The sequence below is a fragment of the Echeneis naucrates genome, chromosome 22, assembly GCF_900963305.1.
Source record: "Echeneis naucrates chromosome 22, fEcheNa1.1, whole genome shotgun sequence".
In the NCBI taxonomy this organism is placed as follows: domain Eukaryota; kingdom Metazoa; phylum Chordata; class Actinopteri; order Carangiformes; family Echeneidae; genus Echeneis; species Echeneis naucrates.
The window spans coordinates 4,090,555-4,110,670 of NC_042532.1; the positions used below are offsets into that span (position 1 = coordinate 4,090,555).

The 20,116-nt window shown below is 40.3% G+C and overlaps 2 protein-coding genes across 4 annotated transcripts; one reads left to right on the forward strand and one right to left on the reverse strand.

Moving 5' to 3' along the window:
* Positions 1-8,851: 8,851 nt before the first annotated feature.
* Positions 8,852-14,593, forward strand: odc1 (ornithine decarboxylase 1). Its single transcript, XM_029493666.1, has 11 exons — positions 8,852-8,982; positions 9,800-9,948; positions 10,179-10,310; positions 10,597-10,770; positions 10,869-11,041; positions 11,153-11,369; positions 11,472-11,555; positions 11,943-12,105; positions 12,196-12,311; positions 12,418-12,632; positions 12,726-14,593. The coding sequence occupies exons 3-11, from the start codon at positions 10,212-10,214 to the stop codon at positions 12,862-12,864; spliced, it is 1,380 nt and encodes a 459-aa protein (XP_029349526.1). The 5' UTR covers positions 8,852-8,982; positions 9,800-9,948; positions 10,179-10,211; the 3' UTR covers positions 12,865-14,593.
* A 216-nt stretch (positions 14,594-14,809) lies between these two features.
* On the reverse strand, positions 14,810-19,563 carry LOC115035960 (G-protein coupled receptor family C group 6 member A-like). 3 transcript variants are annotated; one of them, XM_029494029.1, is made up of 6 exons: positions 19,364-19,563; positions 18,971-19,274; positions 18,003-18,818; positions 17,573-17,776; positions 17,372-17,495; positions 14,810-16,556 (listed from the first exon to the last, which is right to left on the reverse strand). In XM_029494029.1, the coding sequence occupies exons 1-6, from the start codon at positions 19,531-19,533 to the stop codon at positions 15,631-15,633; spliced, it is 2,544 nt and encodes an 847-aa protein (XP_029349889.1). In that variant the 5' UTR covers positions 19,534-19,563; the 3' UTR covers positions 14,810-15,630. The 3 variants fall into 3 exon arrangements, with proteins under 3 accessions (XP_029349889.1, XP_029349890.1, XP_029349891.1); XM_029494030.1 differs by having other exon boundaries at positions 16,420-17,495; XM_029494031.1 differs by having other exon boundaries at positions 16,420-17,776.
* Between the last annotated feature and the right edge of the window lie 553 nt (positions 19,564-20,116).

Here is a 20,116-nt window from a genome sequence, read left to right on the forward strand (position 1 = left end):
ACTCATTCCTGCTGGGAAACCAGTGGCACTGCCTCACTGTAGGAGAAAACATCATTCAACAGTGTCATCTGGTTTAGTTCTTTCGTCTGGGTTCCAGGCAAATTGCCCCCTTTTTTTTTTTTTCTCACAAAGGTTTGACTTCACCATGACAACTGGCAATCGAGGCGCAGGAAGTGGGTCAACCAAAGCTGTTACAATGAATAAAGACAAACTGAATCTACACTGAGGCACGGAAGTATTATTTGATTTACTGTAAGCCTTCAACCACAAGCCATCATATCATAACATATCCACAGTAAACCAAGTAGTCCCAGAGTCCTGAGGAATCAGCCTCAATAATCATCAAGGTGTGAGTCATCAATTCACCAGGAATGATCAAGGACATTTCCCAGTGAAATTCATGCCAATCAGAGCTTCCTCTAATCAGAACTTAACATGATGACGTGTCTGCTTGTTCTATTATTATTTCACTCCCAACTTTCGCACTATCAGACAAAAAGCGAGCCAAGTACTTTGGATAATCCACAATGGGCACAGTTTTCATAGGAAATAATAAACTCACCTATTGTACTAAAAAGGTGAAGAGAAAACTCTTTCTATGATCCTCATACCTTATATACCTATGCTAATATTCTCATTTCTTTTGGATATGAGGTGAGAAACTGTCAACATTATGGTAATTTTTATCCAGAAAAATCACAGGATTCACTCAGATGTATTCCTATTATACGGGCCTTGACATCCACAAATCACAGCAATAGGCCAACGTGGCCAGTGCAATGTTTGTGTATGTGCTTTTAGACGCCACGGCATACTCTTTTATTATCATCTTTGAGGATAGCGAAGCTGACAGAGACGTACCTTGTAAACTTATTAGATATATGCAAAATATATCTACCTTATATGCAATATATATATATATGCAAAATATATACACCTTTATAGGTACCCAGGTGCCCAGGTGCCCTATGCCAACTGTGGGGAGCGGAAATGCTCTCTCCTTCTTCCTTCAAGACAGGCCCCAGGACTCCACTGGGCGAGAGAGTTGGTTGGATAAAACAGCTCTTCAGGTGGGCACCCCCCTTCACTCGTGTTTCGCCAATTTATGCCCACAACACCTTGGGGGAGGCGGGGGATTCAACAGCAGCGCCAGCATCCTGGATCTGTCCCCGCTGACCACCACCCAATTCTAAGCCATTCCTTCAGCTGGTTCGCTCTAATACTGCACCTCCTGCTGTATCCAGATCCACTGGGATGCAGTTTCAGCCTGCTTGATGGCATTGCCTACAAGCTTCTTTTTTGCCATCCCTTCAATCCCCAGAAACCCAAGGGCTCTCCAGAGTGACTGCCCAGCAAAACACCCTGCAGCCGACCTCCATGGGTAGGTTCCAGGCCTTCCATCAGTTTTGCTGGCTCATGGGGATCAGGGGTTGATAATTTTTTAGCTTGCACTCAGGTGTCTCCTCCATCTTCTCTTCCCAGGGTACTGTTAGCTCCATGAGCACCACCTGTTTGATACCTCTAGACCTGAGAACAACACCTGATCTGGGACTGGCACGATGAGAGGACATGCTCAAGGTTTGCTATTTATCCTAGGTGCTGGTCCCTGTGCTGTCTGTGGGCCAGCAGCATCCTTCTCTCCTTTCCTTCTTCCGTCAAGACACCGCCTGGAGTATTTGGACACTACTTGGAGGAGAGTCAGCGAATCACGAGTTACCAGAAGTGTGAAGATTCACGCGGTCAACCAGTTTGACTCCTGTGTGCGTGGGACCGGGCATCCGTGAGTGGCAGCTCATAGCAGGCAGGGAAAGGGAGTGAAACAACAAGCCAGAGCTGCTGCAAGTTAACAGAGATGAGGATCATGAGCATTAAGATGACTTTCGAATTTTGAACAATTCGCTCAAGAACAGCACATCACTACTATCAAGATCTGGCTCCCATCGTTCATGTCAAAGGAGAGCTGAATCGTTCGCAAATAGCACATCGCTAGTTGCTGGGAAAAAACTAAAACAAACAACAAAAAACCCCTGTGAAATTAATAGTGTAGGCCCAAAGAATTGACTTTTGTTGTAACTAAATAAATACAGCTGTACTTTGTGTTTGTGCTAAAAATTAAATGCCAGTGGGTAAATGCACTAAACAAAGATTGCGAGCAGTAACATATTAGCGTTAACGCTACTAGCACATGGAAAATATGAACGCTAATATGAAGGAACATCACTGTGGCTGTTTCTGTTTAAGGTACATAGCCTGCAGGAACGCTGATATTTTCATGGCATTATGACAGTTGAAAACACAAACCTTAATTTGACCTTGAATTCAGCCATGTCGGGGAGACTGCCTGGTGAAGTTTGAAAGGGCTTGGTGATCAAACTTGTTCAGTTCTTTACTAAGCTGCAGGACTTGACTCACTTGTCCAGTAAAGTATATTCACTCTAAGAAACGAAGGCCAAAACAATCCGTGTGTATGATGGAGTTACAGGGCTACACCATTAATGAGACTGTACGTTATCAACAAACTTCATGAGGCTTCATAAGATCAAATGCAGTGGTGATGATGATGGTGATGGTGATGGTGATGACCAGGGAAGCCGCTACCAGCTTCCTGTGAAAGTGTGGGTGGATAAGTTACCTTTAATGGTTTGCTACTCTGCCTCTACCTCCTTTCACCATAAAGCAAGTAAAGACTACGTTCATGGTCTGACCATGACACCTAGACAGCGAGGCAGTGGGCCTTCTCTTCACTCTTTTTTTGTCCAAAAGGATCAAAGGAGTGAAATGTGCTGATGCAGCCTGTCCTACGTCAGGCCAATCCAGGAAAGCACAAAAGATGTTCAGTGAAAATATCATCAACCCGCTTTTTTGTGTGTTTTTTTTGTTTGTTTTGTTTTTTTGCCTTAGTCTCCACACTGCCAAGCGGACTAACTCTGGACAACTCAACCTTGAAAGAAGAAGAAATGATGAGTCAGCAGACAGCCAGATTAAACAAACTCTCCACTCATATCACTCCGGGGACTGAGCTGACATGGGGGCATATAGGGCACCAACATAGTTTTAAGCTATTTTCAATATAATGACTTTATGATCACAACTAGATTGGCATTAAAATCTTTCTTTTACTGAAATTTAGTATTTAGATACGTTCTTGTTTCGCTTACATTCAAGGTTATAATGGCTAAATGTTCTTCTGTTGCAAATGTAGTGTATTTGTATGAGTATCATGGCTGTTGTTATGTGTATTATAGTCCCTAGCAGCACTGCAGAGATTCATACTATGCAGCTACCATAGGTGGTTTGCCTCAACTATTACACTATTATACAGTTATACTGTGTGTGTCTAAAGAGAGTCTCTGGCAGCAGTCAGAAGACTTTAAATTGTTTATAACAGTTATCACTTGTTCTGTTATCTTGTGTCAAAGTAGCTAAAAATATAAACCTTGAAATCTGAGTGTTTTAAGAGTTCAGTTGTCTTTTGATTTTTTAAGTGAATTCTACGAAAATACATAAGAAATGTGTGGAAAGATATCATTATCCCATAATTGCAACTTACAGCAAAACCCCCTGCTGTTCAGCAAAGGTTAGTTTCAAAAAGACAGAGGGAAAGCCCAAGTTTTGACTTTATTGTTGGTGGTGAAGCATTTATAAATTCCAGTTATGGGTATCATTTAAACACTGCCCTTTCATAAATACAATTCCTTTATGTGTGTGGTACAGAGGTGACAGGAGGAGCAGTGTGGCATCAGTCCTCTAAATGAATGGGTTAGCACAAACACACAAGACCTAATGCTAATCTCTTCAAAGTTATTAGTATTACATAACGTGTCAGATAATTTGGAAGTTAAATGACATATCACACATTGTCTGCGAGTTTTATTAAAGTATAGAATAAGACTGACTTTGGAGTTGCTGCAGAATTTCTTCTGTAGCATTCTTTCTTTACATTTTTCAGCTCTTAGTTAAATGCCATCCTACACTGAACTGTGGGTTACACTACAGTTCACACCAACAGGCTTAGATTTTGTAGCTGTTAGGTGCGATGGCTTTAACTCTGTCCAGCTGTCTTTGTGGAGCCTGTCGCGTCATCCGAGTTTTAAGTTGATTAGCCTATCTGTGTGTCAACAAGCTGCCGGGGGGTGCGGGTGTTGCCCCATTTGATGTCACCCTGTCTAATCTGCAATGACAATGAAAATGTACTAACAACAGTAAAACCATACGCTCACATTAGCTGAAGACCATGTGAAGATTTCCAGCTTTCTGAGCCAGTCAAAATGCTGAGTTATATTCAGGTCAAGACTTAACTTCTTATGGGGACTAAATACCTCCAATCCTCCACTGCTGACCCCACCACTGCATAACTGTTTGAATGAATGAGACTGTTGAAATGAATGAATGAATCAGCTGCTGTGGTTGACAGGTTTATGCAGACTAACTATATGTGTAACGTGTGCTAGTTATTATCTAAACTCTTTTTGTATTATTAGGTGTCACAAAACATTAGACATGGATAAGACGGCATAAGATGTAATGTCTCACCAAAATAATGCATGAAGCAGAGCAAAGGTGTGCAAAAATGTTACCTGAATGATGTTGTTTGTTCAGCTCTCTTTGTCTTCTTAACAAACATAAGTGGTTTGTTTCATTTGGTTACTATCACAAGACATCTTCTGCAAACCAAGCTGGAAAGCACAGGAGATCTGTGGTGTTACATATGCAATTATGAGTTAACAAAGAAGCGAAGGGATCAGGCTACAAGAGTCCACAATTATGATAACAAAAGTCAACAAAGAATGGGAGATAGAGATGACATCAGCTAGAAAAGAAGAGAAGTGCTGATGGTGGAGGCGCAAACTAAAGGAATGGAGAAACAGTGAATTTGGTTAAAGGATTTTGTGACCTTGGGATCTTGAAGTTTGAGAACAAATTAGTCCCTAAGTGTGAGCCCACATCCTGCCTGAGAGGGCTGGGGTCTGTGTAGGAGGAGAGACCAGCTGAAGTTCAGCTCGAGGGTAGAACCGTGGGGAAATCTATATTATATAAAAATGGTTGCAGATTGTCTTATCATGAAAGATTTCCACTTAACCCCAATTGAACTTTTTGATAAAATGTGAAAGAGCTCTGTTTTTATTTTATGTCATTTAAGCTGCCTGGAGCATTACTTTATTCACCAGCTCTTCAAAAGATTTGAATGGAAATCCTGTTGTACAACAAGTAGAATGCCATGTTAATTGTGGCCTCAAAAACCTGGAAAAGATATTAAGTTAAGCCCACAGATATCTGGTCCTCATGAAGCCCCAAAGTTTCCTGTTAGTGTGCTGGAACTAGTGTCTGTGCAACATTTCCATATGCATTGTTGGGTCATACAGACCAAATTCTTCATTTTCCTCCATTTGGTAATGTCTGCTTGAAACCAAACATCTATAAAAGCAATGTTGGTGTTAATTAGACGATGCAATGACGAAGGAAAGCTTTTTACTGTTCAAAAGTGCTAGGACCATGAAAAACTACTTTTGAATCCTGCGGATAATTTTCATCATTTGGACAGGAATGCAGACATAAAGAGTACGCCACATCCTAAAGAAATACTGTGAGTGTATTTATTGTATGTCTGCATTTACATTACAAGGCTTTTTGAGATGTTGTGGCACGTGTGGCTGTGTTGATACCTTGCCTTTTCCAGTCATCTTGTGATCTCATTTAATCCCATCAGGCAGGTCAAGAAGTCGGAGTAAGACACAGAAGACAAACGAGACAGGTCAAATCACCTGGGCGGTGCAGAGAGCAGCTGACTGAGCAGCAGACTGTTCCACTCTGGGATTAACACAAATGCAGTGCAGATTTCCTTCATGCTGAACCTGCACTGAAAAGCTTCCGCTTTATAAAGGCCCAATTTTGTTGTGAAAGAAAAATAATCATAGTGCCAGTGCTTTGCTGATTTCAGAAACACCCTCAAACTCCCCTGAAATACCTGACACTCCTGAGCCAGGGCCCTTCAGGTTGTAGCATGGAAGTTAAGCTATATGATTAATTTGAAAATCTTGATTTATATGAAAACACAGCTGCCCACCTTTTATTTCTCCATAAATGACATGGATAACTCCATAAATTCCTCTTAAAAATCATTCTATTTTCATATTTTTTTTAGTTTCAGGCAGCAGCAGTTAGGCCCACAACACCTCCAGGAGGCTAGACCGTGAACACTGGCGTCCCAGAGTCACCCCCTAATGCCAGCCATCACCGCTCCTCACACAAAGAACTATCTCAAACAGCACTACTGTCAACTACTCTGACCTCTCAAGAAAAGATAGAAACATTGGAGGAACACTTGGCAAAAGAGAAAACCCAAATTGAGAAATATGAGAAGAGGTACTATAGGGCTAAGAAACAAACTGCATGCAACAGTTAATGCTTTGTTGGGTCAAAAAGTTAATTCACCCATCAAAAGAGCTCTTTTCCATACCTCCCTGACTGAAGATATTAGAAGAAAATACAAAAATGCAAAAACAAACAAAGAGAAGCAGTTGATTACAAAAGTGACCACTTCAAAAATAGTGAAAAAGTACAAGCTCTAAAAGTACACCTTGACTGTTCTAAAAGCTAAGTATCCGGCAGATATTACCAACAGTGAGAGAAGTGCCTCAGTTGAACAGAGATAATAACAGAAAGTGAAATCCTTTTTCCTTCAGGATAATGTTAGTCGCATGACAACCAGTCGCAGACAGTCACATTCAGAAGAAAAAGGTGCAAAAGAGGTTGCTTAGTGATACAATGAAGAACTTTCACAGGAGGTTTCTTTCTGAGAACTTTGCCACCATCTTATACACCTCCTTTTGCCGTGAGACCTTTCTTCCTCTGACCATGACACGTCTATGCAAAAAACATGAGAGCTTGAAATTTATGGCCAATGCCTTGCAGAAATGTGTATTGCTTTCAACAAGAAATATTGAGGAACTGTCAAAAGGAACCATGTGCAATCCTAAAGCCAAGGACAGCGCCTATGGTGAGTGCAGAGAATGCCTACACACATGCCACCCATTGCTGAGAGTTCCTGGGCAAGAGATTTCTTTATTTCAGTGGGTGAGAGAGAAGATCAATAAAGAAATGTCAACAATCACTAAAAAAGGAAATAACAACAGAGGATGATACAAAGGTACAATTCTGGGAGAGGCTTCACCATTTCAGGTGCCTGCGTTCAACATTAAAATAGCATTTTGGCATTTACAAGGAAGTCAGGAGGAACCTGAAGCACAATGAGTGCCTTTTGCATGTGGATCTTAGTGAGAATTATTCATGCAAATATAGCGTGGAAACCCAATCAGTGCATTTTGGTGGCTCACATCAGCGGGCCAGTCTTTACATTGGTGAAGAGGTACCACATACCTTCTGCTCAGTATCACCCTCCAGAAGACATGATCCTGTTGCCATCTGTTTGTTTTGTTTTGTTGTTTTTTTTCTTTTTTGCTGTTGGTACATGCCATAGCTACCATAAAAGGCACCATGAGAAGCCATCACGCAATCATTTTGACACCCAGCCAGATGAACTACAGAGACATTACATGTCTGTGCAAAAGGGAGGAAGGTTTTTTGGACTGCTCTTGCTTTGACTTTAAGGAGGTCACTGTAACTGATGCTCCTGGTTCATCTGACCAGTCCCCATCATGCAGAAATACAGCAGACAATCACAGAGGGCCAGAAATGATTGAGCTGAAGCATATGTGAGAATGGTGTCATGGATGTGGAAGGGCACAGTGTCAAAGTTAAATCCATGCACCGCAATAGGAGTTCTGTTGTCCTTTTGGCCAGGTCCCTGGGAAGACATCAGCTGGTATCATGATGGGCAGATTCTTTGCCTGATGCCAGAATCACTGGCTCTAAACAGGCGCTCTTTACAGATTGTGCCATCTATTTGGAAATATGTGTAAGACAGTAATCAGTATGTGTTCAGTTTTGGGGTTTCTTTGCGTGAACATCTTCTGTTTCTAAATTAAAGTTAACATTTGTTGTTAAATAATAGAAAAATGTTTCTTTGGCAGTTTAATGCTGTGTTGTGTTCAAAGATGCGTTCACCTATGAAAAAGCCTTTGTCCATCCTGTCATCATCATGTTTTATGGAAATAAACCAAATATTTTCAAGTTAGGAAAGTTTTTGTGAGGTTTCTCTATAAACACATGAGGGCCAAACAGTATTGCCTAAAAGTTTCACCATATAACTTAGTTGTTTGATTTTTTTTTTTTTGAGAAAAGAAAGTAACTTACAATTTAATGGGGGAAACATGTTTTGTGGTAATTACACAATCATTAAAACAAATTTTCCATTAACTATTAACTAACATATGCTATAGAGGAAGAGACCGAATATCTTTATGAAAATATACATTTTATGACCGGTATGCAATGAAAATTGAAGTATTTTTACTTGTATTTGTCCGTGACAGGGTGGACATATTTTGTCTTCTGCTTATACTTTGTCTGCTGGCTGGCAAAGAATTTATTAAAAATGCTTGAGCTTGGCCAACAATTTCTAACTTCCTATGGTCTCCTTAATACATTGAATATTAGGATGGAAAATCTCAAGTTCTTATTTTGGACATTTTGAGGTTTCAAAGGCTTATGGTGATGTCGACCCATCAAAAGCTGAGCTAAACCGATCCGTGACTGCCTGTGGCAGGTTTACGTTGACTGGAGTCATTTAACGTGTTGTCTGTCGGCCCGTCCTGCCCACCATGTGGATGAGGTGACAAGCTGAAACCGGTTCATACGTGGATGGGAGGCCGGTTCCAGCTGGCTGCGTTGCCCTGGTAACGAGCCCTCTATAAATACTGTTGGGAAGGCAGCGTAGCCTCCACTCCGGTTTCGGCACTGCCTCAGAAGCTGCTCACTCTGCAGCGGCCTTCATTCAGGAGGGGAACTGCTGTAGTCCTTTTTTTTTTTTTAAATCCCAGCTGTCGGGTCTAATGGGCAAACTCTTTGTAAATGCTTTTTAAGGTACGTAGAGATTTAATTTTTTTTAAAACGTAATAGAACTAGGAACGTCGCAATTTATCTTAAATGCAGGTCAACTTCACGTTAGCATGCGTTAGCTAGCTAACGTCTGATTCAACAATGGTGGCTTTAAAAACAATGAAAATTTGTTTAGGGGTATTTTGTTACTATTATTACTATGATACAGTAACACTGTCGTCGGTTATGATCCCAAACCGATTGGAGTGTTACCTAACACTACGACGTGGCCGCGGTAGCAGACGGTTGGTTAACCGTTGTCTGTGCTGGCTAACCCAATATGGGAACTCTTAGTTACTTGACCGCGGTGCGTTGACGTTACGCTGAGCCACTTTTTCTGATTTGCTGGAGTTACATTGGTTTGACCATATTACCGATTAGTTCAAATGCTAAGTCGCCTCATGGCGTGAAGAAGCGGAACCGGCATATTGACGTCCGTGTCATTTTTGGCCCCTGATTGGTTCCTCTTGGTGCCATTCGCTTAACTTGGAGGCGGATCTGTTTTTTAATTGGGTGAAATCTCGTTCGGGCGGGGCTTACGCGTTTAATTCATTGAATTGCTTCTTTTGTATAGGCAAATGGTATAGTTCTAAAATGGAGCATAGTGGAAGACTCGATACTACCAGCTTATTGACACAATGACACTTTCCTAAGTTCATAGAAAATTGAATAAATGTGTATTGGCATTTGTATTCAGTTTAATCTTGCGCTTCCACAAAATTTATCATAATGGAACTACTTTTCTTACCTTACATGCCCCCTGCAATTTATTTATGACGATCCTGTCTCTTTTTGTCAACAGAATCATAACTCTAAGAGATCGCACACTGGCTACTCAGCAAGCCCTGGCCTTGAATCTTATTTGAAGGGATTCAACTTCACTGGTGAGCCGCCTTGGCTTTTCTGCACCTGAGTAACAGCAACACTCAATCCCATCTCTTTCCTATCAATGTAAGTGCGTTATTGCCAATTTGCTGCTTGATTCAATATTGTGGTGTTGTAATATTACATTGATAATGCTGTCTGAAAATTGGCATTTATTCAAGCACAAGGTTTGAGAATTACTCACTTTGGACTTTACCATGAGTGAAGAAAGGGACTAAGAGCATGAAATACACTGTTCTCAAAATTGAATGTTATCTCAAAATTCCCCCTCCACATGCCCTTTTTCTGTCCTCCAGTTTAAGGACTTGTCAAAAGAACTCCTTGTTACCATGAGCACTGCCAATCCCACTGAGTTTGAATTCTCTTTCCTGGAGGAGGGCTTCTCTGCCCGGGATATTGTTGAACAGAAGATCAATGAGTCTATGACAGTAAGTGTCTTGTGCCACCATTGTTTAGTGGGGAGCCATTGCCCCATTTGTTAGGTGACAAATGGCAGTGGGGTACTACTTAGTGTTCCACTGAACTGTTGTTGTTGTTGTTGTTGTTGTTGTTGTTATTACTATTATTATTATTATTATTATTATTATTATTATTCTATTTTTTTTTTCCTCTCTCTTTGGTTTAAATGTATCTTTGTTCTCTATTTTAAAACATTGTTTTTTGACAAGACTAATTTCATGAAATACATTTGTCCTTCCTATTTCTCCATTATAGGATGACAGGGATGCCTTCTATGTCTGTGACTTGGGAGATGTTGTTAAGAAACACCTGCGGTGGGTGAGGGCCCTGCCCCGTGTGATGCCTTTTTATGCAGTGAAATGCAATGACAGCAGGTCTATTGTCATGACACTGGCATCTCTGGGAAGTGGCTTTGACTGCGCCAGTAAGGTATGTGCATATTTTCTTGTAATACAAACTTCAGATGGTTCTTTAGAGTTGGTTCGGCAATGTCTTTCAATTCGCCCCAATTCTCCCCCCCTCAACAGACTGAAATTCAGCTGATTCAGTCTCTGGGAGTGGATCCAAGCAGGATCATCTATGCCAACCCTTGTAAGCAAGTCTCTCAGATCAAGTATGCGTCTGCCCATGGGATTCAAATGATGACCTTCGATAGTGAAGTGGAACTCATGAAAGTTGCCCGCTGTCATGCCAATGCCAAGTAAGACTCTAAATTGTCCATGATGTACAGGATTTGGCAGGTTATTGTTAATTTGCTGATTTCTCAGAAGTCATTTTCACTGTTTTGTCTGTTTGTTTCTGGTCTACCCAGACTGGTTCTGCGTATTGCCACAGATGACTCAAAGGCAGTGTGTCGTCTGAGTGTGAAGTTTGGAGCCCCACTCAAAGCTTGTCGAGGTCTTCTAGAGCGAGCTAAAGAACTAGGGCTGGATGTCATTGGGGTCAGCTTCCATGTTGGCAGCGGCTGCACTGATTCCATGACCTATGCACAGGCTATAGCTGATGCTCGATGTGTTTTTCATATGGGAGTGAGTTGTCTATTATTTTTATTTTTTATATGTATGTATGTGTATATACATACACACACAGCCATCATTTTTTTTTATTTTTATTTTTTTTGTGATCTTCAGGATGAGCTTGGCTTTAACATGGACCTCTTGGACATTGGTGGGGGTTTCCCTGGGTCAGACAATACTGAACTCAAATTTGAAGAGGTAAGATGGTGCTTCATTAATTTGTTGGACTTGTTAGTGATTTGTTTGGATAAATAAAACCAAGCTGTGTGGCCTTCCCCAACCATATTGTAATAACTAGTACACAATAAGATGGAGCCAATCCCAGCGCAATCTGGGCGAGGGCTGGGTACACCAATTGATCACAGGGCCAACACACAGACAAACATTGCACTCAAACCCAAGGGCAATTTAGAGTCACCAAACAACTTAAACTTGCATGGGTGAGCATGTGCTTGCAAATTCTGCACAGAAAGGCTCCAGGCTTGGGAACCAAAACCACAACCTTTTGATTGTGGGGCACTACACTAACCACTATGCTGCCTTGCTGCACCTCTTTCTGATTTACATGGACAATTTCTTTCCTAGATCACAGCTGTAGTCAATCCAGCCTTGGACAAGTATTTCCCCGCTGACTCTGGTGTTAGAGTCATTGCCGAGCCAGGACGCTTCTATGTAGCTTCTGCTTTCACCCTTGTTGTGAACATCATTGCCAAAAAGGTCATCATGGATGAGGATTCAATTTCTGATGGTAATAGTCTTTTGTAGAAAAATGACAGTGGTAGACTACAACATTTAATTCAAGCAGAATTGGAAAACTTAATATATTTGTTCCTCTCAGACGAAGACAAAGGGACCACTGACAGGACTCTGATGTACTACGTTAATGATGGCGTATATGGGTCTTTCAACTGTATACTCTTTGACCATGCACATTGTTTGCCAACACTGCATAAGGTAAATAAAATGAAGACTTGTCATATCAGCAAATCTTTTTCATACATATTAATGGTGAATAAAATAATTTGGGTAAATGTTACCCCCTCCCCTTTATTGCCCATAGAAACCAAAGCCAGATGAGGCTATGTACCCCTGCAGTATATGGGGCCCAACTTGTGATGGGCTCGACCGCATTGTTGAGCAGTGTGACCTGCCTGATCTGCAGGTTGGTGACTGGCTAGTCTTTGAGAATATGGGTGCCTATACTTTGGCTGCCTCCTCCACTTTCAATGGCTTCCAAAGACCTGACATTCACTATGTCATGTCCCGCCCCGCTTGGTAAGTGATACTACAGAATCAGAACATGGTTCCAAGGATTGCATGGGTTTCTTGTAAGAAGAATTTTAACTTTTATCTGTGATCTTGTTTCAGGCAACAAGTGCAGCAGATCTGCTCCCAGGGCCTACCAGCTCCTGCAGAAGAGTTGAACCTATTTGAGGTGTCAGCCTGCTGTGGCCAAGAGAGCAGCTTGGAGCTGCCCCTCAAAACTTGCCAAGCCCATGTGGTTTAAACAGAAATATGTCCTCCCAGTCTAGCGCCTTTTTTTTTTTTTTTCTTTTCTTTTCCCCCCTCTTTCCCCACTCCTCAATTGTTTGTGAAATTTCCGTACTTGTTACTTGACAGATAAACACGAGGGATTTATTGCACAAAATGTCTGCATTGAAGCAGGGGATCAACCCTCAAGAAAAACGAGGCTTAATCACACTCTGAGTGTCTCTATGGGTTCCAGTCTGTGTTACAGGGCCACACTGTTCTTCAGTTTGGTACTGCAGTCTTTCTTCCCTAACCAAATACTGGAGAAATGTAGTTCCTCACAAGCATAAGGTGGGGAAATATATATTTGTTATGCAAAAGAACTACTTTGCAGAAAGTTTCCTGTCATGGCCAGGCTCAACACCTGAAACCGTAGCATTCACGTGGTGAAGGGATACTCATTGGCTTAATGTGATAATGTTAACAGTAGTAGGCTGCTTAGACTTCATTTACCAGTCCTGGCCAACTTGCAAAATGGAAAAAGGGAATTAGTGACTCCACTGCTGACCCTTCAGTGCCCTGATAACTTTGACATCACTAGCTTGTAACTTGCAGAGGTGGTTGGAGGGGTGATTTAATTCCTCAAAAAAAAATGGCTGCTATATTAATATTTATCTTTTCCACGATCTCCACTTCTGTACAGAGCCTGTTAAGTGTTAATCCTTAAGATGTTAACATATCAAGAAACACTATTTGTTTTTATTTTACTTTTGTTTTTTTTTTCTTCTTTATTCTGTGTGTAATGTACTCTTAATGCTTCTCATTTGGCTTTAGTCAGAGCCATTTCATCTGCTACAAAATGTTATCTATAGTAGGAGACACCATATTCATAAGTTGTCCTCTGCTGGCTATGTGGTATAACTGCATGCTGATGTGGCTGCTGCAGTTGAAACAGCTTTTACTGCTGACCCATATGCTAAACAGAAATTTTAGCCAGCAGTCATAACATCTTCATGTTTGTCCTGGTCACCAAATACTTCAGGTGCCAAAAGAAAATCTTCAAGATTAACACTTAAAAACGAAGGGACTCAAGAAGCAGACTGTACCTCTTATTCTTTATCTTGTTGTCTGTCTTAATTTTTTGTTTTGTTTTTGTTTCTTTCTGTGACTTGCATAAGGCAAGAAACTTGTTCATGATATTAAGCAGTTTAGAACCACACATTTGAAATTGACAAGAAAGAGATGGGATTGCAAAGTCATATGCTTTCCTATGGAAACTTTTGAAGTTTTGTATTTTTTTAATAAATGAGACTTAAGGTGCAGAGCCACAATATTCCTGTTGTGTATTTTGTGCCAATGGAACCACGAATGAACTATTATTGATGTGCCTGTAGACCACCAACAGAGAGCTGCTTCCAGAGCTTCCTCCTGCAGGCGCATTGGAGAACATCGCCCCCTCCTGGTTAACATATAAACTGTTAGTAGGTTTCAAGACATGGCTGAATGTTCCTCTTTCGTCAGCCGTCGCTCGCTTCCATCTGCGCTTCAAGCAGATCGGGACTATTTAGCATTCCAGTGTAGAATCACCGTACACAGCACATGGCCTTTATGAAATAGGTTTCAATTTAATAAAAAATGAATCCAAACTTTTAATCAGAAATGCTTTATAAGATATATGTCTGGTAAATACTATGGATGTTACTCAAACTGTTGTGTATTAGAAATAAGTATACGCAAACCAACAGTCCCAGTGCTGCTGTTCTCTGTACCGGTACTAACCAGCCTCTCATCCAATAAAATGACTTCAATGGTAATCATCTATAATCAGTGATATTGCATCAGTAAATGGCATTAATGGCTTTTTTTATTTGTTGTCTATGAATGTGCATTTCTTTCTACTACTTGTGTTTGATTTGATTTAATTTAGGCAGTTGGTTCTATACTCAGTTACTACAAAAGAGGGCCTTTAACCCAAATTGGTATGTTAGCATCGCCATTTATTACCTCAACACACAGAATAATGCATTTTTATATACATGAGAGCACTCTTTCATCAGTGACACAGACATCAATACGAATGCAAAGCTGTATTGGCATATTTTAAAGCCCAAGTTTATATAAATATTTTACTACAGGATGTAATATTCTGAGGATAATAGTAAAAGTTAGCTCTGTTTATGCATTGTCCATACAATGACCACTCTGTGGGCAAGTTTTCAAAGTAGATGGTCAGTGCAGTACAATTTTCACAAGGAGAATTAACAGAAACATGTTCACAGCCCTTTGTAGTGTAACATTTCTCCAAAAATCTCTCTACAGACCAACACCAGCACCAACATAGCAGATAACGCAAAATAAAAATGGCACGTTAAAGGAATAAAATATCAACTAAACAATTGAAGAAAAATGTACGTATGCAAAGATATATTTTTTTTGTTACAAATGTGTTCCCACTAAACCACTATCCAGTTATTTCACGTCAGTTGATTTAAATCAATCAATCAATCAATCAATAAATCAATCAAATTTTAATCAAGTATATATATATATATATATATATATATATATATATATATATATATATAAGGTGTAAAAAATGTCCAGCAGTATCTGACAGGATATGTAGCATAAGTACATATTGAGGGTACAGTGTGATGACACCATCAAAAGCCACCCGGTTGCTCAGGTTTAGGTTTCTGGTTTATCCAGTGTAAACATGTTGTAGTAGTCAGAGAGAAACATATTTCTATGCAAATGACCGCCACCAAGCACCCACAAAGAGTTTATGAATATCCATGCCAGATCATGATTTCACCACAACCATGTTTTTCTCTTCATAATGTTTCCTGATGTACTCAGTAATGGCATTCTCATTATTGAGCTCTTTCCTACACACCATAATGTAACATTTAGGGGCTAAGTGACAGCCAAGGATGCTGTAGCTAGATATGAGTATGGCTGCACACTCTATGGCGCGTTTGTACTTCCCAGACAAATTGATATAAATTGGGATGAAAATGATCCAAATGATTAGAAACAGCAGCATACTGATGCTGACTAAAGTAGCGTTTTTATACAAATCTGGCAGCTGTTTACCATTGAATGCGAACAGAAAGCAAATAAAAGCCAATAAAGCGTTATAGCCCAACATGGCTAAGAAGAACTCTGTGGAGCCTTGATGACACTGCAGAAGGATGATTTTCGTCCTTATGTCGTGCTGTAGAAATGGGTGTTTATTGTACACCCATGCCACACACAGGCCAAGCTGGATTCCAGCCACGATGCTCACCACAGCTAATGGCCGATTGAGCTTCCTCAGCCAAGAATCTTTCTTTAAATCAAAGCTGAAGCCCACCAGGATTTGGAGCAGGTTGGCTAGGATGCAAGAGATGCAGAGGGAAAAGGTGATGCCGAACAAAGGCAGACCCAGCATGCAGGAATTCTTAGTCGGTCTTCCCATGAAGGAAAACGCAAGACAGAAGCAGGTGAGCAATGAAAAAAGCTCCAAGAAACACAAATAACCCCCCACTGACTTTACAATAGGAGTGCTACGATAGATTGTAAATAGAATAGTAAGCACAATGGTCACAATTATCCCAAAGACATTGAACGCACTCAAAATGATAATAAAGGGATCAGTCCAGAGTAGGAATTCAAGAGTTTTGTTCAAACAGCTATCCCTCAGTGGAGCTGAATGCTTCTTTTTTCCACAGCTCTGACACGCCTCACCTACAGACATGAACAAAGAAATACAACTGTAACTGCAAGGGAATTGGGATTATTTCTCCTGGACAGTTAGTGAAGGACTTACTGTGAAATGCAATACTTCCATCACTAGTATGTCACTTTGGATTATTTGTCAAATGCTTCAGCATAAATAGGAAATTCCTTTGAATTCCTGAAATGTACGTGTATAATATTGTGTTTGGCATAAATAAGGAAGCGCCTAACCACACCATCTGATAACACTCACAACGCAGTAGTGTTCAGGGTTATGCAATTTTTACAAATGTAAGACTAGTTTCTGATATGTGGCAGGCAATAATCTGTAAATTTGACACTTTTAAAGAGATTATTTTCTTGGCAGATTTTGTATTTTGTATTATATTGATTCAGATTTCCTTTTATCCGATGCAATCCTAAGACATGGTATAAATAACTGAGTCCAGGAAAATAAAGGAGGGTCTTAAATTAACTGAAAAAAGTAAGCATGAAAACACAGGATGTGTGAATCTTCACAATTACATGAGTCAGTTCAAAGACTGAAACAAGAATGTTTACATGATGATTATATATAATTGTGGATTCAAAATTTGTTCTATTTATATTTTATTTACTTTTAATAGCATTTTGATTCATTTCAATTATGGTTGATTAATAAATATTAATAAATAGATTTACATTCAAATATCACTTTAATCCAATTTCCTTAATGTCATAAAAGTCAGTATACCATCATATCAGTCTCACACTGCTGGTACGCACAGTGTAAGATCACAAAACACGGGCCATCCTTGAATGGGATCCCTTTATGAAACACTCACCACCTCCTGGGGAGAACTCTCCTTCTGCACATGGAAAACAGATTTTGCAGCACATATTATTTTTTTCTTTATGTTTCAACTGTTGTCCAGGTTCACATGTTTTATAGCAGTTGTAGATGGTTACCTATGACGGAAAAAACTGAATCAGTAAAAGCAAAGTTACTCTGCAAATGATAAAATGGGATCAAATGTTGAAATTACATTAGTGTTTTCATCAAACTCATTTGAGAGTGTGATCTCTTTATTGGGCGAATATTCTCCGATGGTCGTTATATGAGCGTGCTGTGTGGGTTCACTCGTGTTCCAATATAAAATATCATATCCTAAATAAGGGTCTCCTTTGTCATTGAAGTATATATGTGTAGAGTTCACGGTGAAGTTGACCTTCTGGATTTCCATGAGAAGCTGTGGAATCATAACAAAAGAGTATTAGTCGTGAATTATCATTTCTATTGCGGGTGAAACAACAATTCATAAAATGCACTCACTGAAGGAACTGTTGACCTTACAATATGACTAAAATATTTGAGGAATATTTTATCAGTACCAAAAAAGATACAATAAGGTATGTTTAGTTAAAAGATTAGCTCGACATAGTAGCAAATATGTCAGCAACATGTCTTCACTGTACCTCAGCGGCCGTAAAGCTGGTGTTTCTACGTTCACACTGCTGGTTTTCACACTTAAACAAGCGCCGGAGGGCTTCAACAATGACCTGAACAGCTAAATATATATTGTAGGATTCATCCTGGTCGATATAATTGGCCAAGCACCTTAGGTCCAGACAGTGGTTGGAGTTGTCTTGGTGATTTGTTAGTTGGCAGTTATTTTCTTTGCTCTCCTCAGACTGATTAGTACAAAGTGGATATTGAGTCGGGTATTCCTCAGGGGTGGCGTTGGTGGTTCTGCTCAGCAACGAGAGGATGTAGTCTTTAAAACCGGGCACCTCATTCCTCTTGGAGATGAAACCAAAAACCTTCCCGGCCAGCTTGAGGTTTTGCATTTCGGAAATCTTTTTTGAAGTGGACCACGCATCACTGGCAATCCAAGTTCTGTTAAACTTCCTTTCTATAGCTCTTTCAATGATAATTTCCACATTGCTTTGTCTGGTGAAAAGGATGATTGCCTCAGCGGTGGACTTATTTATGCTTTTGGACAAATTTGCCAGGCAATTGAATGTATCTGAATCGTTCATGGAAAAATGACTGGGCAGGATTTCAGTAAATTCAATGCAGATTTCCAGTTTTCTGAAATGGTCAACAAGACGGTCACTGCCATACTTCCCATACTCATCATCACTTCCAACAACAGCAACTGATTTCCAGTTAAACCTTTTCACCAGTTCAACAATGGCCTTTGTCTGATATTCATCACTGGGTATTGTTCTCAAAAAAGTGGGAAACTTCAACTTCCTGCTGAGAACCTCGCTGGTTGACCCGTAGCTGATCTTTTGCAAACAGGAACAAAGCCATGTTTAGTCAATATCAATTTAAAGAAAGACAGATAATATTTATATGATAGCGATTATTAAGTTAAAGGACCATATAAGCATTCTGATTTTTTTTTTTTTTTTGTGTAGTTAATCCATAGGGAACACACCTGGGCAACTGATGTCAGAGCAAGAACTCGCGCTACGGCTATTGACGTTTCAGAAGACCTCTCACCAATCACCGCCTTTATTTGGGGTTCAGGTAAAGCAGAATGAATCCTTGCAGGTAGCAAACAGCTCTGAGGGTTATTTAGCAGCTGAAGTGTTGCTCTGATGGCCACGCTGACATCGCTACAAGTGTCATAGATGTCATATCCAAGGGTGATGTTGGGTAGAACCCTTTGTGTGCGCTGGTTTATCTCTCTGATGGCGTATATCATAACATGAGTTCGTAAGAACATCTGCAAGTCATACCTGCAAAAAATAAGGAAGGACCGATAGAAAACATTTTGGAATAAATTTGTTCTTGTTACATGAACACATCTGACTGGGTCCGTACTTACTCGCGACAGGAGATCCATTCGCCTGCTGTGGATTTGTTGGTTTTTGCATGCATAGGGAAAAGTCCTCCAATGATGATATCCCCAGAAGAGTATGTGTGCACTGGAACACTCTCCCCTGAAGACAGGTGAAAAACACTCATGACACTGCCAAAAAGCCAGAGCAAAAACATTTTGGATGCCTAAAGAAGGAATAGGTCATTTGCTCGTCTGTCCAGAGAATGATCAGGTTCCTGCACAACAGCTCTCTTAAAACTTTCCCTAAGGGGAAGTCAGAAAATTCAATTTGCATTGCCCTACAGTGAAAAACATCCTCAAAATAACCCAGCTGGCATGAGAACGGGTCAATTTGAATAGTTTGCAGAACATTATTTATTCATCATCTGATCTTATCATTGTCAGCTTTCACTATCTCACTGTCTAATTTGGTTTGGGCCACATAGTGTACATCACTGTGCTCCCACACGCAATGTTTCTTTTATGCAGGTCAGTGACCCCAAAACCCCAGGGCCCAGTTTGCACTACAGGCCATGAGATGGCAGCACACTACATATAAGCTGCTCTCACATAGCTCTGTGTGTTTTAGAGACGCTTATGTTGTGGCTAAATGCAGCAGAGATCATGATGTTAATCTTCGATGGAGATTAAATAAATAATCCAAGCCTGCACAAGTAGTTAATTATTGGACAGGCTGCCCAGAAAAGAGCAAAATGTGAACATCTGAGTAAACTTCATTTGACAAACATTTCATAGGCT